Raw genomic sequence first — 26,627 nt, 5'->3', positions numbered from 1 at the left:
TGAAATACAAACATATTGCATGAGGTACTATTCTAGAACACAATGGTGACATCAGTCATCTTTCATAAGGTGTAGAAGAGGCCTTTAAAAGATTCCAAAATAAAGAATTATGAGGGAAAAACAAAACAAAACAAAACCACCTCTCTCTTATTTTCCAAATTCAAATAAAAGATACTGGAAGGACACCTACTCTAAAACGCATAAGCCTTTTAACTTCTGGTGCTTCCCTAAGAGCAAAAATGTCAGTAATTTTGCTTGAGAACATCATTTTATCCCATCAAATTTGAAAAGCCTAGAAGATCACAATTCATACTGTAGGCTGCTCACTGAGAAAAGTCACAAAATTAACAGCAAGGTAAATAGAGTATAATGGGTTACTCATTTTACTTTCACTTATCAGTGAACCTAAAAGGGTTTCTAAGGAATGTAAAGAGAACCAAGAGTGTGTCCTCTCACTTGAAGACATGTCAGACACAGAAGTACACTTAGTCATACCTTTCTGAGAAATTTACCCCTTAAAAAGAAGAAAGATGTCTGTTAAATGGAGAAATGATGGATTAAGCTCAGCCAAAGGTCACAGAAAGCACCAAGTCAGAGGCTGCACTACATCCAAGCACAAATAAAATCAAGCATCTACCAAAATATATTTCCCCAAGTGCTGAGAAGCCCTGGTGTCAGCTGAGGAATGCTGGTGGTTACTGACCACTTCTAATAATGCAAGGGGCTAAAGCTGTCCAGGTCACAAGGAAATGTTTGAAGATGTGACATGTGAAGAGAGTCAACAACAAAGCCTAACTTTAATCCCTCTGTGTGAAGCAGGAAGAGGAATTTACTTCATATACAAAACACAACTACGTCCAGTCAAGTATAAAACTTGCAGAGGTGCACAAGTAAAGCATTATGACTCTTTTCTGCATGCTGGGAGAGCCCAGGAGGGAGGAGAGCAGCTCCTCATGGGCTGGACCTACTGAAGCACAAGGACTGGTTGTAAGCCAGGCAGCGAGCTGAGCTTTAATGTATCTTCTGCCAGCCTCAGTCAGAAGTAGCACAACCAATTAGTCCAAACGGGTGCATCCAAGAATACGGGAGGCTTAACTACTAGTTAACATGGCTCCCATCTTTTCTAATTGGATTGCAACTAAATTCCCAGCACTGATAATACCAAAATGAGATCAGAGGGTAGAGGCTCCATATTCTCTTTGCCCAAAGATTGGAAACAGCTCTCCCCTGCTGCTGTACAATAGCACTGACCACCCAAAGATCTGCAGCATTCACTGGAGACCCATCTCACTGTCCCCTGAATCCATGTGAGGAGTTTACTGCCATGATGCTTCTTTATGAACCCAAAAACCAGCTCAGAAACAGTGGAAAGAGTTAAAAAGGCCAAATTCTAAATTATGCTAACCTATGCAATGGAAGATTAGAATTAAAAAAAAAAAAATAATAAAAATGAACTTGATCAGGGCTGGGGAGGAGGAGAGCAGAGTCACTGTGCTTTTAAGGGCTGCTGAAAGACTGGATTTTCATTTGGGGATCTCTTTTTCAAGCATTTGAGAAGGGAGAGCTGTGCAAGCCCCAAGCTAAACCAGCACACATCTTCAGACTCACTTGCATCCTATCAGAACTGCTGTAACCACTCCTGACACTCATTTGCTTGACCCATTTTTGATAAACAAAGAATGGAGTACTTGAAGTATTTTTCCCCCTTGTTCATCCCATTCTTCACTAGTCTCTTATTTTATGGTCAGAGGTTAAACTGCTGACCTCTCACCTTCAAGGCAAGTTTTTCCCCCCTTCCATAAAAGGTTTTTCACAGTGTGCAGCACTCGGATTAGCCCCTATCCCTTGGAACAAAAGCTCTGCCTTTGTACTGCTGGTTTGGGCATGGAGTCCGTACATCAGAGGAAGCTGCTGCTACTTACCATTCACAATAACGATATTGTGAGGCCCCTCTAACGCCTCGTCTCTCAGTGTCTAGACTTTCACCCAACCAGCCAGCAAAAAAGAAAATCCTGTAAAGCACTCAACTGAAAATTAACTATGGTATCCTGTTGTGAACCTGATGAAGACGTTATTTGAACATACGGTAAAACTTTCCATTGTTTAACATAAAGATAAGAGAAAAACTTTTAGAGCCCCAAGCTTTAAATAGTCATAGGGATCAATTCACTCATGGGTCAGTAAATGCATTTTATTAGCAAGCAGCTACTGCTTATGTGTGTCTTTAAAATAATACACAGATTATTAACTTATACTCAAGCACCTAGCATTCTGGATATTTCAAGAGCCTAACTTCATACTCGGTAAGGACACACTAAGCCAAGACTCAAGACATAAGAAGTATATCTTCCAGACTTCACTGACAGTGCTGCATCAGTATCGCTCACCATTCCAGTTATCTTCAGCAATTAAAATTACAGAAGTATGGTAACAGAAATACCTTATGCTTTGCTATGGAGCAAGATGTGTAAGTGCTCAGCATCACCGGCCATCAAAAAGGGAGAAGTCTGGGCGAGACAAGGTATCTATAAATTTATAGTGCAAATAGACCAAAGCACACTGCAGTGACTTGTATTTTGTTTCTTTGTCACACTTGCATTTCTATAGCATAAATAATACACAGTGACAATAGATATTAGTGAAGTGGACTAACACTAACAAAAATATATTCTTTCATCTTGAGAAAAAAAAAAATCCACAAAAACTCCAAAACAAACAAACAAAAAAAACCTAGATCTAAGCAATATTTTAATGTTTGAATAAGCAGATCATATATTGTGAATCACTGAAAATAATTTATTATCGCAGACAAAAAGATGCTTGCATGTTTGTGGAATTCTTAGGGCCTCTCAAGTGTGTATTTTGGAAAGAGTTCCTGGGGCTTTACTAGGAGAAAAAGCCACAGCTGAGGAAATGCGCCCCTCATCAATTTCACCAGTTTGTTTTGAACACAGAGGCAGAGAACATCAAAATAAGCAGCAAACAGATTGCTGTTTGGCATGGGTTGCTTGACTGGGGGAATGCGAGGGTGCCTGCTTGATTTTTGGGGATTTTGTTTCTTTTTTTAAGAGTGTTTTGTGATGAAACAAGAAAGTAACCATGTTCCTCTGAAGCTGAGCAGTGCTGCACAGGAACCTAAGTTAGCTCCCCAAAATAACGCAGCGGCCACAGAAGATCCAACCATACAAACCTGCTCACAGTACCAAACAATTTGCTTATTTATAGATATTCACTGTGAGTGTGATTCAACAAGATGCACATTTTCACACATATGTAGGCCAGTTTGAGAAGTTATATGCAAACTGATTTCAGACAGGCAAAACATCTGAGAAGAAATGTAGTCTGGGAAGGAACGAATTCAGAGCATTAACTCAAGAGCATGATAATAGAAATAGATTTATACTCTTATGATTCATTATTATTTTTAGTTCTAAACAAGGTTACTGAGAGGAAAAAATATATATTAATATTGGAGACTTAAAAATCAGAACACTGGATTTCTCCCTCTGAACAGAAGTAAAAAAAAAAAAAAAAAAAAAAAAAAAGAATAAAGTTGTTCTTCCTATACTAAAAATACATTTGGGGCCATTTTTTCATTCTCTCTTCTGAGCCCACATTTAGCACGATAGCATCTGGGAAAAAAATACTCTGAAAAATTGCATTACATGAGATAAGATGACCTACTGATTTGAAGCTTTAGAAAGAGACACAGAACACAAAAAGTTGTGGTTTGGGGGTGGTGAGGTTTGTTTTTACAACTCCATATATTTACATTCTTACGAGAAAGGGTGGCAACAATAAACAGCAGATTCTCCACCATGGGTAAGAGTGATGGAACAGTTATTTCCAAGCATGGAGAAAAGAAAAAAAAAAAATTGTGAATTGTTGCTCTGCTGCTATAGAAATCCAGAACATGATGACATCCTGGATGTTCCGTGCAGTTCTGACCATCCTCTCCTCAAAAAACAAATACAATTGAGAGAAGAACACAAAAGGATAAGGATACATCGTAGGTACGGAAAAGCACCTACTCAGGGCTAGGTTCAACAAATCACACTTTCAGGCAGCTGGGGGTGGATAAAAGATCACCCACAGCGCAAGTGAAGGTGAAAAAGAAATAATTACTCCCTATTTCTTGTAATGCAAAACCTATAATCCAAGTGAATCAACAGCAGTAGGTTTCAAACACACAAAAGGAAACTGCTCACAAACACAGCAGCACAGCCACACTGCCCCAGGACACTGCCGAGGGTGCAGAGGGGCTGGACCAGAAGGTGTTCACGGCAGGCAGGCACGCTGCTGCTGAGAAGAGGGCAGCCTGGAGCAGCTCCCACACCTGAGCAGCTGCCCGCAGGCACACGCTGCAGAAAGGACACTGCACTCACCCCGGTGGGTCCTGGGCGCTGACACGCAGCACGCTGTGACACCCACCACCTGCACACACAGCCAGGGGACAAACCGCCCCAAAACCTGCTCACAGTTTTTCTTCTCTGCCTGAAAGGCTATAATCTGTATTTTGACTTATTTTCTTCCAGTTCGAAATACAAGAACAGAGTCACACCAGGAACACAACAGCCTGGAGTGGGTCTTGGAGGCAACTCTCCAAAGCCTCCCTTGCCTGGCCGGTCCCCTTTCAGCTGCTACAGAGCAGTCTTAATGCAGGCAAATGGGGGGACAGATGTTTTGGAGATCGCTGGAAATGAGTAACAGTTTAGTCTGGATCCACACAGGAAAGAAGTTGCATCCAGCGCAGGGAAGGATTCGTATTTTAGACTGGGGGTGCAGGTGTTCTGTTCCAAGCAGGCAGCCGTGCTGTCAAAGAGCATGCTCAGCTCCTCGCAGCAATGGCAGACCTGTTTTAAGCTGACAGATCTGAAAAGCAGAGTTTAGCACATCTCAGAAGGAATTTTCTGGATAATTCAGCTAGGTTCAGGTCATGCTGGCCAGTTTCACCCAAGCACTGAACTGCAACACGTGCTGTGGATAACTTCAGCTGGTTTTATTAACGAGTGTTCTAACAGCTATGCGAAAGGGGACACGTGCCTTCAGAGACCATATATGCATTAAACAACACAGACAAATCATCTGCAATGAAAAAAACAACCACAGAATCTTTACTTTTCTGAACAATGAGAAGCTGACTTGAGAACATATTTCTGTTGTTCTTCAAATAACAGAGCATCTCCTTAACGAAAAGTGTCAGTCACAACTTCCTCCCACACACACTTGCACCCAAAATTAAAACCAAAAATGAGAAGACAGCAAAACGAGGAACCAACTGCACTATGATAAGGGGACACTTCATTAAGCTACTGAAATCTCATTTCTGATGTGCTAAAAAAACTTCTTTTGTAGGCAGTTATAAACTAAATACACAAAATATAAATTTAAGAGTCGCTCTGCACCGATGACTTGGCTGACCTACTTTGTGTTCTTCATCTATATGCTACTGTTTACCATCTTGCTCTTCCACATACTTAAGAGACAAAATTACTTAAATTGTTTTTCAATCCTGATCTACAAGTGTATTATCAAATTAACATCTAAACAACTATGCAATATGCAACATCCTAGAAGCACCACGTGTAAGAAAGTAAACTACACATAAATGTACACCTAAACCCCTTAACACTGACAAGTACCCAAATAATTGCTTATCTACCCATCCCTTTTGGGCTCTAATGATTTTAATCTCAATTAGTCAGTTACTGAAACTGCTTCATAAAATAGGAATTCTGGTTCTCCATGTACAAAGGGACAATTTTTAAGCCGTGGTACAATGCATGAGTCATTTCAAGTACCACAAAGCCCTACAGCTAAATTTAAAATGAAAAAGCTTACTGAATATAATCCTCCAGTAATACTTGAAATCTACTTAAGAAAATGTTGACTACAAATGGTTCCTTTTTTTCCCCAAAAAAAAGAAGGTTCTAATAAAGGGTTAGTGAATATATAATTTTTTTTTTTTTTTTGCTTTTAGAATTAAACTCCAAAGTAGTTTTTAAAAAACCTGCACTTTAGTGTTTGTTATTTCTTTGCTAAATACACAGGAAAGATTGGTAACAGAAAGAAAACATTTTTATATTTATTTAAAGTATTGATCTATTTTTAAATCCTGTGTTTTACACAGATGGTAAAACTGATCTGGTATTAACAGCGGCAAATATCAGATGCTCTGAAATGCTACAAACACTTTATGAATGTGGCGAAAGTTTCAGCCTGAACTAACAAGATCTCAGTCTACTTCACTACTCCCTGCACATTAGCTCAGTTTTTAATTAATAAAGAGAAAGAATCTAATAAACTCATCTATCTGAGATGTACCACATCTGTGTGGTACCTTGGACTCTTCTCAAAGAGAGAGAGTTTGGCAATATTCTCCCTTCTAGAAACAAGGGCTTGAAGGGTGATGGTCCACAGCAGCACAACCCTTGTCTGCTGTTCCTTGCAGAGTGACAGGGCAGGGAGCAACTAAGGATGTTTGATGAGCTCTGGGTAAAGTGGCATGTAGTTTTTACCTGTTAATTTACTCATTTCCCTGGATTATTAGTACCTTGAAACAACATCCTGTCAATGTGTTGTTGCATCAGGCAAGGTTTACAATGTTTTAATGAGTTTTTGGTAAATTTCCTGCTCGGATGAAGCCTAGAACCCTTTTCTTTTTGAAGTTACAGGTCAGCAGGAAGTTAGAACTATCACACAGATTTGCAGCTGAAGTGCTGCTGTGCTGCAAATGTAATAACAACACATAGTTCCATTTAATCTCTTCAATAGCAGATATTATAGCACTTCAAGGAGGTCACAATCATACCTCCCTCATATTTCATCATGCAATAGTGTATAAAGAGGGTTTTTTTGGCTTTTTTTTAAACAGTTTTCTATTGCTTAAATATGTTGAAAAGGTTATATAGTTAATTTTCTCCACTGTCTTACCCAGCAAACCCAGATTATTTGAGGTGAAAGCATTGCTTAATGATAGACTTCACCCACACTGGCTTCTACTTGAAGGGGAGATCATAAGAAGGTGCAATGAGAACCAGTATATACATGCACTTTCTTTGTGACAGTTTCAAGAACGCTCATCCCCTCACTATTACTTCAGTGACACCAGCACAATCTCTGTGCCGTCCCTCAGGGAACGGGACAGTGTGTGCTTTCTCCTGGCTGCCCATGGAAAGTCAAGCTGCAGAACAGAAGATAGTGACACTCATCACTGCTGCCAGAGAACCACTACCAAGAAATGCACCGCGCTTGCTATTAGTCATTCATTTCAAACTTCAAGTGTCTGTTTCCTGGAAACTGCTATTCAAAGACTTGGCTTCTTTTTGCCAGACTTGCTTAATGGATGCTTATCAGCAGCAAAGCTCAGTGATGTGACCCCCAGAAACACATCACTTGGTCTTTCAGCAACATGACCCTGGTTCACGTCACTCCCCTTCAGGTGTGACTGGTGCTGGCACTTCCTACCAACGTATAGTATGTGTTCTACCTTTGTGTGATCATTTTTTTCCCCCCTATTTAGCTGAAACTCAATATCAGCAAAGTCCAAAACAAATCTAGGATTATGTCTGGCCCTTCCAATGTGGTTTGGGTTTTTTAATCGTTTTCTCTCAGTGCTGATAAGTCAAATGAAAACATAAACCTCATACACAGAAAAGAGGAAGCATAGACAATAAAAGAACACTCAAAAGAGGAGGAAAAAAATAAAAAGATTCAGAGCTAGTTCTGTAAACATATTCCAGCAACGAAAGATTTTGTATCCTATTAATAACTACTGAGCTATCTAGACACAAGGTAGGAAGATATTTCACCTATTGTTTATAAAATGCTTGTCTTTGTTGACTCACTACCATTGGAAACCAGACTTGGTTGGGACCCTGTCAGGTACCGTGTTTTGTCCCAGAATATCTTCGGTGCATGCGGTCAGTTTTCTGGGCACAGGAATCCTCTACAGGGAACAACTGCAGTTCATCATACATAAAACAGATTTTATCCACACACCTGTGCATTCTATTAATGCCATAACTTCTAATATAAATTACATGAATAAATGAAAGAGCATTCTTGTTTCACTGCTCCTATATTTTATTTGGAGATAATTATGAATTATATTATAATGTCTGAGAATATCAGAGGCAAGGAGTCAATCAGGGTGTCTCAAAAAAGCGCCATTTTCCATTCTCTTAAGAAAAATCTAATGAAGTTGAAGACATTGATTTCAAGTTCATCTCTCAGCTGTTGGTGTTCAAAGAAGAGCTGAGAATAAAATCTGGCTCTCTGCCTAACCTTGCATATTTGCAATACCCACATCATTCCAGTGTGTCTAGTTGTTACACTCTAGAGTTAAACAAAATCCTCCAGAAATGCTGGTGAACAAAGTATGAGCATAATGGGATAATTAAACTTGAGAACTACTGATTTATATTGCAAATATGGTTTCTTTGGTTTCTAAGATGTATTATTTTATTGTAACAGATCAGTATTGCTCTGTCACAAGAATATTAATTTAAGATAACACACAGTACACACCATCATTTATTTTTATTTTACATATATGACATAACTTCTTATATTCCCATGAAACACATTAATTGAATATATACTGCTAGGACTCTAGAAAAAATTGAGGTTCTGTAACATCAATCAATAGAAAGCCACCTTCTCACTCTTTCTGTAACAATTAACTGTTTCAACATTTATCTCAGATTAGGCAATTTGTATCTGTTTCATGATTTGCATTGTGTTCTGACCCACAAGCACAAAGCTAGTATTCTAACTGCTGTGCTAAGTAATATATACTCTTCTACACAGTCAAAGCAACAGTAACTAAATACAGGTCTAAAAAAAAAAAAAAAAAAAAAAAAAGAAAAGAAAAGAAAAAGAAAATATCAAAATCCCTTCAGTCTCATCATATACAAAGCATTTTGAAACATTACTTTGTTTGCAACTATTGTTTATGCTGTTCCGACACTTTCTGTCCTAGCAAGACTTTTGTCTTGCTCACTGAACAATGAACATTTCAAGATGTGCTGACAATTAAAACATACTGGTCATGCTTAGATGAATAATTTCTAGTGTTAAAAGACAGAGGAGCAAAACTCCAGCAGCAGAAGTGCCCCAGTAACATATGTCAGTATCACATTTCCCTGTTTATATTAAGATATGAGGAGTGTACATGATGAGACACAACACAAACAATGTACTTTTACCAGCTTATAAAATCCCATTATGTTTCTAAAACACAATGTGAGCAATTCTGATTTGGCTCCATACATAGCCCAGTTATGTTCCCAGCAGGAACCCCAAAGAACTGCCTATCCTAAGATTATATGTTTACTTTACAAAGATTGACACTAACTCCATGTTACAATACAACCATAACGAGTGGTGCCTCTGCAGCTCTCCTAGGCTGAATTCATTTCAGACCTTCTTCTACTGAAGTCATTAATGACGATAGTAACTGGTGAGCACACAGATCATTCCGCAATCCCAGGCCACAACTTACTGAAGTGACTGCATACACAGTCAGATTTTTATCCTGAATGCTCCTGCATCCCTTTAGAAGGGCTATTGAGCATTTTAAAATTTGGACAGTGTATGAAGTACAGCCACTGTTCATGAGGAAGCCAAAACTTTTAGTGAATATTCCTTTATAATAAGATACCTTCATTTTCACAGATAACCACACTGAGTATTTTTCAGTTTTCAAGAGTGAAACAATCACAGGAAGCACCACCAACCGAAACACCCAGGTAGGAGAAGCCACTTAGATGGGTTCCGTGAGACCAAATACATTACCAAGAGGTTTTCTGGGAAATACAGAGAAAAGCAGTGTTTCGGAGCTGAGACACCTTCAGTCCCACATGAGGAGAGTCATGCAATCCCACAGATTGAACTGAAGTCATTTAGAGCTGGAAGCAAAGGACTTTTTCCTCTTTTCACAGCTTCAAAGCATGCTGCAGTTTCAGACCTTTCTCACCTATTTAAAATGCCCAAAGCAGATCATACACAAGCAGATCAAGCTCGTGTTCCCCAGCCCCCACGAGAGCAAGTGCTCAGGGATCTCCCGGCTCCGGGAGCTCTGCTGCCCACAGTCAACACCATTCACCAGCCTCTCCATTCCCAGCCTTCTCCCTATTCCACTGAAAGTCCTGCTAGTTTATTTTTATTTTATCTGGTTTACCCTTTCCCTCATAATTTTCCCCAATAGCAGGAGCAGAAAGAATTTCTGTTGTGTTCACTGTTGAAAACATAATGCAAATTTCCTCAAAGGGCCATGAGGTCTGATAAGTATTCTCAACGACAAAGCAGTTTTGCTAGATCTGTTAACATCCAGCAATGTCACACAAGACTGTTTATTTAAAAAGAAGATAGTCACCATCACTAGTTGCCAGAGAGTTTAAGGAAAGCTTTAATTATTATGGTTTTTATTGCCAGTGAAAAATGTTTTCAGCCAGCCACTTTAGAGGTGGTTATCTCAAGCACTATTTCCTTTTTTTGTCATGCACTTCCACAGTATTGATTTCTAACATTACAACCAAAATGCAAAAGAATACTTTTTAAAATATTATATGTAAAATACAGCATATTCTATCAAGGCTGAGAAAGATATTCTCTTTTTCAATTGTTTACTTATTAATTACACGTACTAGTTTGATCTTTTTTTGCCCTGGCTGACACTTTATAAGCATTTTTAGACCTTGCAGGATGCTACAGCGCTCTGGCCCCAAGTAAAAGTAAATGTAAACAGGTACTTAAAATGCATGGGACATGCCTGTTCCCAGAAACTACAATGGGTTTACTCAGATGCACCAATTAAAAACGCCTGACTGTGACCGCAACTGAGTGCTCAGAACCTCACCCAACGCAGTTTCCAGTGTCAGAAAGCTTTACCGGTCCTGCCACACAATCACTGTCATCGCAGCCACTTGTGACATGATAGGAAAAGTTCACTAGTTTCAGCTAAAGAAGTAAGCAATTCATCTGCCGCTAGGCAACTAATGTTCTTTTTTATCTGGCAGTATTCTTAGCAGGGAGAAGATACCTAGAATGAGTAACAGCAACAGTCTTTCCTGGACACAAAGTTTTTCAGAATTTTCCATGTCGTGTCACGATATTGTTAACTATTTTCGGTTCTATGAATTACTGCATGATACCAATCTAGCCTAACTGAGCTCTTTTGACAGACTTTTGTTTTGTTTTGTTTTTTAACAAACTGGATATGCAATCTATCTTCAAATGTGCAATGCTTCAAAGTGACCATGAGTGATGGGGATCTAACTTTCAGTATTTGGTTTTTTCCTTAGGACCCAAGTTTTACTATGTGAATAGAAAACCAGAAGGCACCAGCAAAATTGTTGAACCCATTTCCCTCAAAAGGACAGGAGTTTAACATAACCCCGACACAATTCCAACACTCAGAGAGTAACCTAGGAGCTGCAAAGCCATCAGCCAGACAGCAGGAGCCAGTAAGGGCATCCCTCATTCTTTTTGGTTTCCTGAACTGGAAAACGATGCTGTGCCTTACACCTCTCACTAGCATGGCTTCTCTGTGTCAGGTCAACTCCCGCAACACAGTTCAATTCGACATTTATCATCCAGTATTTAAATACAAAGACAGCGTATTTTTGCATTTAGCTTGCCCTGTAGCAGAACAAATGAACCGCTTCCCCCGAAAAGCAAACATTTGCCTCTGTCTACACAATGACACCGTAACTTTACAATATCTGGATGTGTTCTAAAACAGGTACAACTGGTACAACAAGTAAAACCCTTGATGTGAACAGCAGCTGAAGTCAGATAAATAGGAATTTCTTGTTCTCCATTAGAAGGTAAGCAGTTGTATTAATCATTCTTTGTGTCACTCTTTCCCATTCTGAGTTTAAGGAAAAACACAGTGGTAAACCAGCTATGGCAATATACCTTGGTTATGACGATTATGCCCCTATGATTATTAAAACTTAGCATTAACTAAGGAAGTTCGTAAAATATATCTTAAAGTAAACACAGAAACCCTAACTAATATGCTATTTTGAGTCACAAGTTTGTAGTTTCAGCTAGGTTTTAATCTGCATCAAATACCCACTCAAATGCATAAAGAAACCAGATCCAGACTCAGACTCTAGGAAATGTCATCTAAGGGCGTTGTTCAAGCCTTATTTCTAATTAAGGATTTAATACTTGGACAGTACCTTCCAAGCGAGGATTAAGAATTTTGCAAAGGAAGACGGTTATGACTGTAAACTGCTGCCTCTGCTTTCCCAGCTCAGGAAGCGCAGATACCGCACCCAAAATCTTGTTCAGGCCTTTTTTCTCTTGCCACTTCTGCTTTTTCTCTTCTCTTCTCTTTTCCATATAAAATTCAGTGTTAAGTTTTAATCTCTTCTCCTAAACCAGAATCACAAAATGTAAGAACTCTGTCCACCCAAATTATTCAGTTCTAAACGTGGAGCTAGAGTTCCAAGATATCCAGAAAAATGTCAAAGGCAAATGTAAGATGATAATGTTTTCAGCACTTTAGTACTTTATCTGTCAGTCACATGGAATGTTCCATCCTAAGCATGCTTTTATCTGGATCTTGAAGTTACCACACATCAGCCTACCACAAAAGAAAAACAGATTCTTGACACACTAGTTGCACAGTGGTGCTATGCTCAAATTGTTCTTACTACACAAAATTATTTTAAGGAATAACAACAGCACTTTCCTGGGAAAACCTATTTTGGCTTCAGGGGTTTTTAAGCCCTTCATGAACATTAACAGAACTCTTCCCTTTATTTTATTTACAAACAGAAGTATCTATCCCAACAGTTACATGATAAGCACATGTATCTGTATGTATCTGCATCCCCAGATAATATCACTAGCGGCAAAGGAAAAAGAATTCAAAGACCGTTTCTGTGAACCAGACAGGAAACCCTACACTTCAGCCTCTTCAAGTCTGTGCTAGAGAGAGAAGTGCCTCATAGCTTTGCAAAAAGCATTTTAAACCTTGAAAATTTAACTGGTTTTCAAAGCTTTTAAAGTAGATTTTTAAACCCTTCATACATGAAAGACAATCCATTAAACTATATAAGAAGAGAGCTAGGAACATAGCATATCTCCTTAAAGGACAATAAACCCCTGTGCAGACGGACTGTTCAGTGTGTGGGAGGGCAGCAGCACACTGACATTAACTTAGAAAAATATGTGAAATCTTAACACTTCTGAATGCAAGCAATTTAAAAGCCCACAAACTGTCCCCCAGCCAGCCATCTCAAATAGTTAAGTATTAAAACAAAACTAAAATTAAATTTGAAAAAAGCACAGCAACACCAACTTTCATACTGACTGATGACATTACATGATACGGGTTGCTGTTTTCAGCTTATATTTAGTTATGTTAAAACTAGTGTGTCCCTTCTACTGAATTTTATACAAAATTCATTTTATAACAAGTTAACATTTGTAAAAGTTAACTCATCAAGTTTTTCCATTTTAATTTCACTGTCCAAAACCAAATCACACTGTTGAAAGTGGCATATGGCATTACATGAAAAAATGACACTGTCGGGCAAATGCCTGCAGGGGAATAATTCATCTGTACCAGCACTGATACCACAGCGCCTGCCCCCACATGACTACAGCTGGTATCTCTGGAGTAGAGCAGAGCCTGCCGCTCCTCCCAGGCCCATCCTCTGGCTGCTGGGGATAAGGGTCAACCCTCCCCGCCAAGGTCTCTTATCCCCGGTGAAGAATGCAGGGGAGACAGAAGAAGGGGCTTCCTTGACCTATTTCTCCAGCAGCTCTCACCCTTTCACCTCCTACGCACATATATCTGCACCCACCTCCAAATTACACATACATCCAAGAATCTCTGTAGGTTGGTGGAAAAAAAAAAATCTGGAGGAAATGAGGCACCAAAAAACAACATTTTCCTCCAATTTTTGCATCTGTGAGGAGAGGCTGAAAGCTGGAGTGACTGTTCTCCATCTCTCAGTCTCTGGAGAATGAATGGAAAAGGTAAAAAGCATCAAAATGCCAATTTTTATCTCAGATGCAAAATCATAGTTGCCTTAATTGTTTTTGTTGTTCATAATTCTCCAACACCCACTCTTTGCTAGTGACAGTTCAAACACACAGCAGACATTGTTCATACCCTGAGGAGCTTTCCAATTAAATGAAATTTGAATATAATGAAAACATTCATTTAGATACAACTGGAGGGTTCAAAGTTATACAGTAGATTATAATTCGTGAAGGATTTACAGGTATGCTTGGTGCTCACACATGACACAGCTTCAGCCAAACTCTGGCTTATGGTCCTTAGCTTTGTCAAAAAGGACAAAAGTGATGCACAACCCCCGTCACTACCTGCTTTTGCCCTTGAAACATTGATATAATCTTCAATTAAGGACTGTGAAATATTCCACTCCTAAACAATTGATAATCCTGTAGAGAAACAAGGTTAGATTAAATATCCTCTTCCAAGCTTTTTAGGTATCATCTGAAAATTGCATCAGGAAAAACAGAAACAGTCACAGGGAAGCAGCACTAACCTAAACAACAATGTATGAGTTAATGAGTTTGGGATGGGGTGTGTTAAACTCAATGAAACTTTAGAGGACTAAGGAAAGCAAGCCTTTATTTTTTATATACAAAAACTGCATTCAAGACTATAATCAGATAGCCCACGTTCTGAAATGGCATTCTACAAACCAAAACAGCATCTTTAACTTTGTATTGGTGTAAAATAAATTCTAATATGGTAACACAGTATTTGACATTAAAAATCCACAAATAAACACAAGACTTGTATGAAAGCTTATCTAGTACACAGCAATATATAGTTGATCTTCATAGTCACCTGAAGAACACAGCATGCTTTAAAAAGTTAGAGAAACCTAACTTTCTGTAGGCCAGTATCCTTCCAGTTAAAATAGTGAAAAAGGTTGATAGTATATAAAGACTACAGCAAAAGTTTTAATTGCTTTAAAAAAAAATGCAAACTTCTTCATGTATTACGCTGATAGAATTATCTTTCTAATCATGTTCAAATGACACTCTGAAAAAAACAAAACAACAGTACAGCAGAGGAAGAGTGATCTGATCAGAAAGTTGCACCCACAGGCTCAGCATTTGTGGTGAATAAACAGCTCTCTTCAGTGACGAAAAAAAAAAAGAAAAAATAGTGCTTGCTCTAATCACAATCCTGAAAGCAGCTTTGGAAGACAATCAAAATCATACCAAAGCTAGACAGGTTACCCATGGACAGAATTACCAACTGTGTAAAACTTTTTTCCAGAATCAGGACCTTCCTGGAACTACATACCTTATTAGTACCTTACAGATCACAATCAAACCTCATACAAAGAATTATGCATTTTTAGCCTAATTCCTGAACTTAATTCAAATAATTCTTAACACCACCAATATACAATTAAACTGTTTTGCATGACTTTCGCTTGAAAATGTAATGAAAAGAATACTCATTAAAGAAAAACAATTTCAAGATCATGCATCACTAACATTTATCATCATTCTGGCACAAGCAAGATAAACTACAGGAGTTATTCATGCAACTCAACACACACTATTAAAGCACGTTCTCTGAAAATCACATATCTAGCCCTAGAGCTAGAGAAGGCTTCCCAGCATTTAAAGAGGAAACAGAGACAAAGCAAATTTCAAGTCTTGTTCAAACAACTATTCTTTCCTTGAACTAACTATGAACTGCTACTTTGAAGAGGTTTTCAAGTAAAACTTGAACAACTTCAGTCAGGGCTAAAGCAGTCCTAGACCCCAAGCAAGACATGCAGTGGTTTAATTTCCTGGATCTACCTGCACACTCCATGGAGCCTTTTAATTGCTTTTCAGATGTGCTATACTCAAAGAAAATGAAGCTGTAGCAGACAGCACACTCTTAACCACACAAACTGAAACCAATCTGAATCATCTTCTTGGGAAACCGTGGACAGAAATGCTGAAGACCTTACGTTCAGAGAAGCTGTTGCACATTTGCCTTTCTGCTGCTACCTCTGCACTGCCTTCTGCATCCGGTCTCTGCAAGCCAGTTTTCATAAAACCAATATAGGGAATGCAGCTTATAAAATGAGTTAAGTTCCCAACTTCACCTTTGCACACCTAACCAAAAACTAAAGTTCAGACTGTACACACTGTACATGTTTGCATATGCAAACATATAGATAGATAGATAAATGTGCACTCTTCATGAAGATTACACTGGCACTAGTATTTTGGACATGTCCTGTGGAAGAGTTCAGAAACATCAACCCTCCAGAAATTCAGTTTACTTGTCATGATGGAAGGAGCTGCCTAGACAAAAACCCCAAGCTGCAGCCTGCTTGGCTGAGCCGGTTTGCGGGCCCAAGCGCACCATGCAGCACCAGGTGAGGCATCACCTTCCAGAGAGAACAAGAGTCACGTTGCTGGAGGTGCAGCTGTCGTACAGTCCTGAACCAACAGCCTCACGTCAAACCGTGCACTCAGGATGAATGTAACACTGCGTCCATCCTGGCACCTAGAAAAGGTGATTCAGCCCAAAGCATGAAAAACTTGCAGTGCTCATCCTTGAAATAACACAGCAGTTTCTGTCATATTAATATGTTATCAAGTTGTCCTCTGGGTCTGTAAGTTAAAATTTACAACAGAAGGTTGGCTGCTGGTGTCAAAATGGGCAAATGCTTTGGCTATTTCATTTCCTTGTTTATTAAAGAGTGACACAAGAAAGAACTACAAAAATCTGCAGCTGCCTGGGAGGCAACATAAAACCTTTTGCTACCAACACCACAAGCCAAATTCATAATATACAAGTATTGGGCTGTTAGAATAGCTTGGTATTCATCTCTGAGTCACTTAGCAAACTCTGGCGAACAGAAGTTAATTAGTCTCAAAGTTTTGCAAGAACTGGGTTACGAATTTTCCCAGCAAAAAGTTGCTGCATTAACTAGTTACTATGTTTCAATATACCATGTTAATTGATTATTACCATCTTGACTATGCTGCAAAGGACTGGAAGTTATGACATGAGTTACAATCTGATCTGGGTCGTAAAGCCATTTTTCCCCTCTTTGGAATACATGCCTCAACTGTCTAATTAAATATAGCTGAAATGCAGCTTCCAAGGTAAAGCGTTAGGTGTAGTATAATATGAAAAGCATTGTTTACTCCGAAAATATAGTAAGCAATATATTTTAAATTGTCAAGGGAACTAGATCCTGTTTTGTGCTAGCAGTAGACATTAGGCCCCTCTAATACACAGAATATTTATTTTTTTTAACATAACCCAAGTTAGAAACAAACAAAGCTTGTCAGCAACAGCAAAAAATGTTAGAATTCATGCTATTAGTTCAACAGAGCATTCAATTTTAAGAATTTTTATGTAAAGAGTACCCTTTTTTCTCTTCTGTGCCAAAAAGGAGAATAGAGTTAGAAAATCAGCATTCTAGTAACACTACTGTGCAGTCCTGTAGTTTAAAACAAAGAGAAAGAGCAGCCCAAAAGGATGATCTACTCAGTCAAGAACACAGTATTAAGAAATAGTCAAGTATGCAAGCTACTCTTGAATGACAAAAAAAACAATTATGAAATGGGAAATCAAAATTTTGATCCAACTACAACTACAGACATGCTAGCACAACTACGCTGTAACCAACTCAGGACCTACTACCATACATGAAGCGATAAATTTGCGTAAACCACATGAAACCTCTTAGGTGTCTTCGTTGAGCAGAAAACAGTGCTGGACATAATTAGTGGAATGATTTAATAACAAACTTCAAAATACACAAAAACCCTGCTGCACTTTAAGTGCATAAGATCCTGCATAGCTGGACATAGTCAAATCCAAAAAATTAACATTATTTGAGAGCTATGCTACAATTAAGAAGTTATCTAAAAATACTTTTCCAAAAGCATAATAATTTTACCAGCAAAAATTTTCATCATGTCACACTGTTGCAGGCATATAGCATCTTATTAACAGTACCGCGTGCAGTAAGGCTACCTCAATTTTTATTTGTTACAACAGCTACAGGCTGGCACAGGGAAATTAAAATGCAGGAGAACACACACTACAGCAAAGCTGGAAAAGAAAAAGCTTCAAGATCCATGGGTCACATCAAGGTCTTCCTCTCTACTAAGTCAGCTTCTCCTGCTGCTCACTCATGCAGGGAGATCATAATTTTGTGGCTGTGATATTTCCACGGCAACACTGGTGGCAATGATGTCACAAATTCAGCCCTGACATAGCTTCAGGATCAAGTGCAAGGAGCAGATGGGATGCGAGGGAAAAAGCCCCTATTTAAACACAAATCTCTTTCATAAGAAAGAAAGAAGCATGAGCAAAGAAACAGGTGAATGGATCACGTTTTCAAGTATGATATATTCAAAAGATTATCCTAGCATGAAAATCTATTTAAAGGCAAGACCTACAATACAGGGTAACTGTCAAATTTGTTAGGCCTTATAATAAACCAACCTTGAAAGCTCCCTGTTTAGCATGACAAGCCTTGTGCTCCATTTCTGAAGTAGCAGGGAAGACAATACGCTTTCGTCCCTTGTGAATTTCCTTTAAATAACTTTAACATTCAGATATATTAATATGATACATCACTGAGCTCATAATACCACATGTAAATATGATATCAAGCCCTCACTCGAGTGACTGTTATCTGAATTAGAAATAATGTGAAATAAATTAAATCCCAGATGGTTCACCAAGTATAGCAGAATATTCAGCCAGCACAATCTGATTCTTAAAAGAGAACTGTACTTTTGTGCTGATCTGCAGACACATCCAAGAATCAACAGAGCCCACGGGGCAGCTGAAACACCCCGAGCCCCTTGTTAGTCACCCACTGCAGACCCCCACGTTACTTGTGTCACACCTTCCCTCTGCCCTTGGCCACCCCACAAACAAACACCTGAGCCCACACAGGGTAGGAGGGACGACAGCAAAAAGTGGAAGAAAAGAGGGTGCACCCACAGTGCGGTCACCCATCAGTCTCCACATCAACTCAGGGTCAAGGAGATGCAGAGATTTCTTAAAGGTGCCACTCTCCACAGGGGACAATTGACAAACAGCACAAAACGCCCTCTGAGGGAGGCAGGGAAGTGACTATGAGCAGAACTCAGGTGCAGGCCTTCATTCACAGAGCTGCAGGTGACAAAAATCAGAAGTCAAAAAGAAGATAAAAGAATTAAACAGATATAGATCCATGTTCTGATCACAGAAGAAAACAGCCCATATTTTTCAAGATTTCAAGACAAAGACCTGAAAAGATTATCAACAGCTCAGGAGGGAAGGGAAGTTGAGTAAAATCTGTAGGTTGAAGCTGAGACTAAGCAGAGATGTGAATGGGCCCTCAAGAAACGCTGTCAGGTGGAAGCAGAGACTGAACACGCAGTGTGATGAGGAACACATCAGAAGTAGCTAACCAGGATTCACAGACATCATCTATGAAATTACCAAGGTAAAAACTGCAAAAGGGAGAGAACAGAAGGCAAAATGTGCCATTGTACAAACCACAGCAATGACCAGAGAGTTAAGAAAGCCCAGCTGATTCCCCAAACCATGACTGCACCAACAGCAAACCAAAAAAGCAGGCAATAAATCAAAGGATGCTGGCTGGTCACAAAAAAGTAACATCCAAGGACTGCACCAGGACCAAGATGTCATTCCACGACTAAATGAATGACGTTACAAAGAGGAGAAAAAAGAAAAGGGGGAAAAAAAAAAAAGCATAGGAACTTGAGATATCAGAAATTGATAATATATAATACAACAAGTACAGAAAAGCCTGTTACGATTGTCAGGAAAAGACCTAAAGAACTACAATTACGTAGCTTCAACAAAAGTGGTTTGGGTAAACACAGTAGGCACATACCCTTTATACCACTAACAGAAGTGTCAGCTGAAATTAAAAAAGGAGTAGTTTGGGGCTATAAACTTCTACAGGCTTCTAACTTGTTAGAGCAGTAAACTCTGGAAATAGTATCCATTGGCACAGTAGGATAAGAAATATATTCAATTTCAAGATGCAGTTTATTGTTTTTACAATTGTGATTAAGACACAGCTGTTGCAGACTAACACAACTACAAGACAACTCCACCAAAATTACTTCTCTCCCTGTGTTCTTATTAGGCCAACAGCCTCAGATGAAAACATGAACCGAGTTCCCCCAAAGGACTTTCTAGGGGTCACTTTAATTTCAGCAGTGGAAATCCCATCTTCTCTTTACCCAGGAGGAAAAAATCCTCTGGCTCTACTACACCTCTTCTACCACGTGTTTATAGAGATTGAGACTAACGGCTAATACAAGCTCAAGTCAGAGCTCATTGCTGTTTGTACCATGTATCAAACCAATGCAGCTGCCAAACATGAGCTAGAAAGTCTCTTTCTGTTGTTCAGAAAAGAACATACTTTCTCCCTATCACACTGATCAAAATTAACATTCCACTGATGGACAGAAGTCAACTGTTCTGCCGAAATGAAATCTTACATGAAATCAACACTTTAAGATTTAAGAACTGTAGAAGATACATTCCAAGTCCGAGCTTTGCAAATATTTCTCTCAGAACAAAAATATTTTTACAATGACCAAAACGAAAACATAACAATAAAAAACCACAACAACTATGAATTAACACACTAGTAGACTTTAAAAGGCAACAAAATAACCATTGTTTTTTTCCAATACAATCCAAATCCAGCAGCAATGCAGAACATAAGATGGCACTAGATCAGGATGCAAACTAATTTTTTTCCATCTCTCATTTCTCTAACTAAAAATCAATAGGCACAGCATGTTACCTTCATTTTCAGATGCTTGGCATCTTATCTTCAGTACCAAATCAAAGGTACGTTCTGGATTTTCCCTAGAAGAAGGAAACACAATTGGTTAATCATATATATGTTTCAGATAGCGTTTCTACTATGTTGTATCTTTTCCATTCTATATAAATAACAAATAAATTAATTAAAATTCATTAAAATAAAATTGGAAATCAGATTAGTTCTAAGGAAGAACCAAAAAAGGCATGTTTCCCTGTACAGCCTTAAAAAAAGTATAAGGAAGATAAACAAGCTAAACCATGTGATTTATTCCAGTGATTCTGCCACTGCATTATACATCAAATAGCTTTTAAGTCACTCTATCATACCACACCTAAGAGCTGGAAAAAAAAAATGCTACTAAAGTCCCTATCACTCAACCTGAAACATATTAATGGAGTCATGGGCAGCCTTTTCTAAAGCTACATTTTATCTCTACTTAATGGGAACAGCCCATCATTAGACTTTCATTTTAATTCCACAAATTTAGCCATTACACTTTAAATGCAGATGATTACCACCATTATGTTGAGAATCACTTACGTTCCTCTTTCACAAGAGATTGACTTTCAAGGCTGAATCTCAGGCAGGATTCATTGAGAAAACATTAATGCTATGACTTGGGATGGACGTGCTACCAAACCTGCGCACGAGCCACAGCCCCCTGGTCAGCTCTGTGGAACGGCCAGTGCCTCTTCCACCTCCCCAGGACATATACACCTGACAACAATGAACTGCATATGCTAATAGCAATTAGCACTCAACCTGATCCCAAACTAAATATTTATTAAACCAGTTCTAAATGCCATTACTCTACCACCCACCTCTCTTTGCCTACCCAGCACACTGCTATTTATATTAAAAACAAGTGGTATAACCGCACCCATATCAATTATCAATTTAACCACATAAAAGGCTCACACTTGAACTCCCTCCTTGAGTGACGCTCCCACCAAAGTCAGCTGGAGTGTTAGGCAAACAAAAAAAAATTCAAGACTTGGTTCCAGGTCTAGAATGCCTCAAATAAAGCATGTAGCAAATTAACACACTGTTGTTTCTTTAAAGAAATGTTTGAATGAAATCCAAACACTGAGCTGGGGGAAATTTCAGCTGTCACAAATTAATTGATTCAGTACATGCTTTCACTGACCTCAGCACCATCATCAACTGAGATACACAATTATAGCCTAATTCAGGTTATGGAGACGTAACCCGCCTGTATCAGAGTCTTTCTTTGCATTGCATTTTAAAGCATTTAGTTGGGAAAATCCTGTTTCTACTGATCCTGTGTGTAGAGATCAAATTCTGCTCTGAGTTACAACAGCCTAAATCCAGGATATTGGAGATTTACTCTGGTATTAAAGTCCGTCCTTTGTTCCTCTGGATGGCAAGCGGGTTGAGAATGAAACTGATAAGGCTCGGCATCATTGAGCCACCTAGAAAAGCGAAACAAAAAAATCCTGTCTTTAAAACAAGTGACATCTTCCCGTGGCGTTACTCTAGCTCGGGTGCCAAGTATATACTCTCAGAGGCCACTTTCTTCTTCCACTTCTTCCTAACACCCAGACCAAGCAACACTAATTTTTTAATGTGAATCGGTTAGAGTGTTACACACACCAAATGAGGGCTTCTAACTCAACACCTAGCTGAATTACCCTCATGAAGAAAGCTCTTTGAAGTAAAGCTGCCTTCCATCTTTCACTACACCACCCTAAATCTGCTTTTGCACAAAAATGCTTCTAAGTTTACTCTTCACATCCCACTACGCTTAGAAGTGTCAAAAATGTGTCAAACCAGTCTGAGAATTGTCAGACTGTCTCTCATTTCCTTTACAGCTCCCCGGTAGCAGCCTGCTTCTTCATCGTATATTTACATAGAGATTTTTGTCAATTTCCCAAACACCTGTCGAGCATCTTGTCGGTTTCCAACGTCAGTGGGACCGGGCACCGCTCCTGCTGGGCAAGGCTGAAGAGCAGCGCTTCCAAACACCTAAAAAGCCCTTTTACACCTGCCATAACGTAACGGCAAAAAGGAGGTTTGTAATTACCGCAGAGATTAATGTCACAAACCAGCAGCTGCTGCGGGCAGGGTCGCTGCCCGGGCCTGAGGGAGCTCTGGCTGCCCAGGCGGGCGCTGGGCCTGGGGCGGCTCGGGAGCGAACAGCCCCGTTGCACCGTACCCTTCCCCGGCCACGGCGGGCAGCGGGCGGGCAGCGAGCCGGCACTGCTCCGGCACCGCTCCGCCCGCCCCCGCGCCCCGCCGGGCGCCGCTCCCCGACACCGACGCCTCTGACCCGGCGTGCCCGGCGGAGGCGGGAGCGCGCTGCCCCCGCAGCTGTGGGAGGGCGATGTCGGGAGTGGGGCCGCCGGCGGCCAAGGGGCGGGGGGCGCCGCCCCGCCGCTCTGCGCGCCCCGCTCCCCACGGCCCGCTCCCGGGCCCGCTGTCTCCTGCCCGCCCCGCTGTCACTCAGCGGCCGCGGCGCGCCCGGCCCCTCGCTGCCTCCCGCCGGGTGGGCTCCCCCTCCTCCCCTCCCTGCCGCCCTCCCTGCCTGCCGGGCCCGCAGGCCGGGGCGGCTGCGAGGCCTACTCGCTGTCTGCCCGCCGCGGAGCTCCGCTCGGCGAGCCGCGCCTGACAGCCCCGCGCCGGCCCCGCCGCGGCCGCTCGCCCCCCGCACTCACTTGAACCTGCTGTCCATGGTCACATCGCGGGCCCCCGGCGGCTGCTCCAGCGCCCCCCAGGAAGAAGCGCCCCGCCCGGCAGGGGCGAGGGGGCAGCGCCGGCCCCTCTCCCTTGGGCGGCGGGGGCGGCTCAGCGCTGCTGCGGCGGCGGCGGCGGGCGGCGGCCCATGGCTGCTCCGCTCCCCCGGCTCGGGCCGCGACTGCAGCGGAGCGGCAGCACCGCCTCCTCCCCTCGTCTCTCAGTTCCTGTTGCGGCCGCTCCGGCACCTTCTGGGAACCAGGAAGCTCCGCGGCGGCCCGGGGAGCCGCTGGGGCCGGTGTCACCTGAGCCCGGCGGGGGTGGGCCTGGGGACGAGCTGGGGCCGCGGGGCCGCCCCCCGCAGCGGCGCCCCTGCCCTGCGCCGCAGGTGCCCGGGCAGGCCCGGTACGGCTGCAGCCCCTGCCCGCGGGCCGGCCCGGGCCCGGCCGAGGCCGCTCGTAGGTGGGGCAAGGCAGCGCATAGGTGCGGAGGCCGTGTTGTACGGCCGGGACACCTTCAGCCCTCGAAACGGGCTGCGCGGGTGAGTCCGGAGAATGCGTTAACTTACACATCTTAACGTGTCACGTTCTTTATGGACAGCCGGCAAGTGGAGCTTTCAGTACTAAAGGTCATAACTGTTAATTTAACCTGCAGTAATCTATTTAGCTTTGCTTTTCATCGGGTGCTAAACAAACAGTTTCCCAAACTGCTCGGAAGGCGCTGGAGTAAACGCTTCGGTCCTCCCGTAAACACACGTGAAGAGCTTCGTACCCTCGAGTGTTCCCAAGCAGTTCGGAAAGGAAGAAAAAATAACATCGTCCTTGACAGTCTTCCAAGTCTCATTCAGCTGAGAGGCACTGAGCAGCCAAATTCCCACCTACACCAAGTTTCCCTCACCAGCGTAGTGTCATTGCAATAAAAAGCTGCATAAAATAGATTCTGAAGTACTGGGCCAAAGAGAAATGTCAGCCGTTTGACTCTTCCTCCAGAAATCAATCATCATATCAACAGTTAAAAAAGAGGGAAAAAATTCAAGCCAATTATATATTAAACATATAAAATTGCATTGGTGCGTTACTGGGAATGAAAAATCAAATATTCAAGAGTCAGGAAATTAAAAATACTAACATGTCCAAAGCAATATCAGTTTGGCTTCATTACAAATCCTACACACCTCACAGGATATAGATTAAATAATAATAAAACTTATAGATGTGCAGTGAAAACAACTGAATGTTGCGACAGAAACCTTAGCTTTGGGATTTTCTTGGTTTTCAAGTACTCACTTTCCCAGCCTTCATTTTGCAATCATTCTTGGCTGTGTTTTAATAGCCACTATTTTCAACTCCCACTAAAGTAAATGAAATTGTTTGGGGCTTTGTATCCTTAACACACAACCACACACTCCATATAGCTCAGGGGGATTTAGAAAAAATCATCAAAACAGTATTTTTGTACACCATGAGAGACACTAAAAGCACCAGCTTTAACTTGCCCACTGTTAAATTTAACTTATCTGGTGGGATCAGCTTGGACTAAAGGGCTGGGGGACAGGAGAGTGATGCCTGTCCCTGCTACACTGCAGTGAAGGCCAAGCAGGGCAGGGACCCTCCTGCAGCCGCCCAGAGCTGCTGAGCGCAGCATCCTGCACGTGGTGCTGCATCTTGCACACGGGGCTGCATCCTGGACACAGAGCTGCATCCTGCATGCAGGGTTGCATCCTGCACACGGTGCTGCATCCTGCACATGGTGCCGCATCCTGGACACATTGCTGCATCCTGGACACATTGCTGCATCCTGCACACAGAGCTGCATCCTGCACACAGAGCTGCATCCTGCACGTGGTGCTGCATCCTGCACACAGGACTACTGCAGAACCGTAAAGGCTTCAGCAGCAGCAGGTAAAGCTGTGTACATGAGAAAGCACTTGCGGGGAGAGAGACAATCACAATTTTGTCTATACGTCTGTCTCTCTAACTCCTTTCTGCCCTTCATCTCTCCCCCAGTACGTACTGTAAAGCACATAGAATTTGAAACTCTTTGCTGCAAAAAAATGGCCAATAATTTAGTAAATTTGAATTTGGATTGGATGATTATCCAAATATTGAGATGTTTTATTTGTGGAAAAATTCCATTTGAAGTGTACCAGAAAGTTAAAATAAAATGCCGTGTTTCAGGATGTCAGTAAACCTGTATTTTGGATTATACTAAATATTTTATAAGCCTACCATGAGCTTGCTTCTCTCTTCTCATAAGCTGCTGATGCTTGCCGCTTTTACAGGCAGAAAAGTCTGGCAGCACATCAGGCTGATACACTGCGCCATTCCAGCCAGTCTCTTGGACTGGTGTCTGTCTTGGCAGATATGACCATCAGGTCCCTTGGAATTCATTTTATCATAATTGGAGAAAAAATAGGTAAGGTTTCTTTCCCGAAGGAAATACATCCCTTGTCACTGGAGTAAACTGACTGGATGCAGTGACTAAACCTCCCTTGCCTGGAAGACCAGGAAGGGTAGAGAAAGTTCACTTTTGAAACAGAGGGCATATGAGAGAAAGCCCTGCTGAGGTGAGGCTCACATCTCTCAGACTGTGATTTCAGACTCTGTGGAAACTAAAGCAGACATCTATACCCAGGTTACACTTAATTCATGTTTTCAAGACCGCTTTGCAACCACAGCAGCTTTTAACAAAAGTGGATGTTTTAGGAAAGGTGCTCTTGCTGTCGCCTTGTGTTCAGTCCTTCCCTGGCAAAGGGTTGAGGCAGAAGGAGAAACCGAAAGAAAAAGCTGGTAGATATGCAGAGAATGTATTACTTTGGTATATTCTGAAGCCAGGAAAGCCTAGTTTGCTTTTCTTTACACTTTGGGTTTCCTTTCCAAATTAGAACCATGAGGCAAATGATATTTTGGCTTTTCAGAGTCAACTGTTCAAACAGGTAATCCAGAAGGCACAAAGCCTTTCTCCTTATGCGTTGCATAACATGAAAATGGTTGAACTGTGCCTAAATCCTCTCCTAACAGTTCGCATAGGGACTGATTTGCAGGAGGTGGGAGTGATGAACATTTATTTAATAGATATGAGCAACTGAAAACCAGG

At 41.2% G+C, this 26,627-nt stretch overlaps 1 protein-coding gene across 2 annotated transcripts in view; it reads right to left on the bottom strand.

Moving 5' to 3' along the window:
- DENND1B (DENN domain containing 1B) overlaps positions 1-23,545 on the bottom strand; it is a gene marked incomplete at its 3' end in the record, with an annotated part of 148,173 nt that extends 124,628 nt beyond the window's left edge. For both annotated transcript variants that reach the window (XM_080349120.1, XM_080349121.1), the window contains exons 1-2: positions 23,513-23,545; positions 20,814-20,878 (exon numbers count right to left, since the gene is read on the bottom strand). In XM_080349120.1, the coding sequence (XP_080205246.1) occupies positions 20,814-20,878; positions 23,513-23,529 (82 nt within the window). In that variant the 5' untranslated portion in view covers positions 23,530-23,545. The remainder of the gene's footprint in view (positions 1-20,813; positions 20,879-23,512) is intronic.
- Positions 23,546-26,627: the final 3,082 nt, after the last annotated feature.

Source organism: Nesoenas mayeri, assembly GCF_963082525.1.
Source record: "Nesoenas mayeri genome assembly, chromosome: 8".
NCBI lineage: Eukaryota > Metazoa > Chordata > Aves > Columbiformes > Columbidae > Nesoenas > Nesoenas mayeri.
The sequence above is the reverse complement of the archived record's forward strand: the minus strand, read 5'-3'. Positions and strand labels throughout refer to the sequence as shown.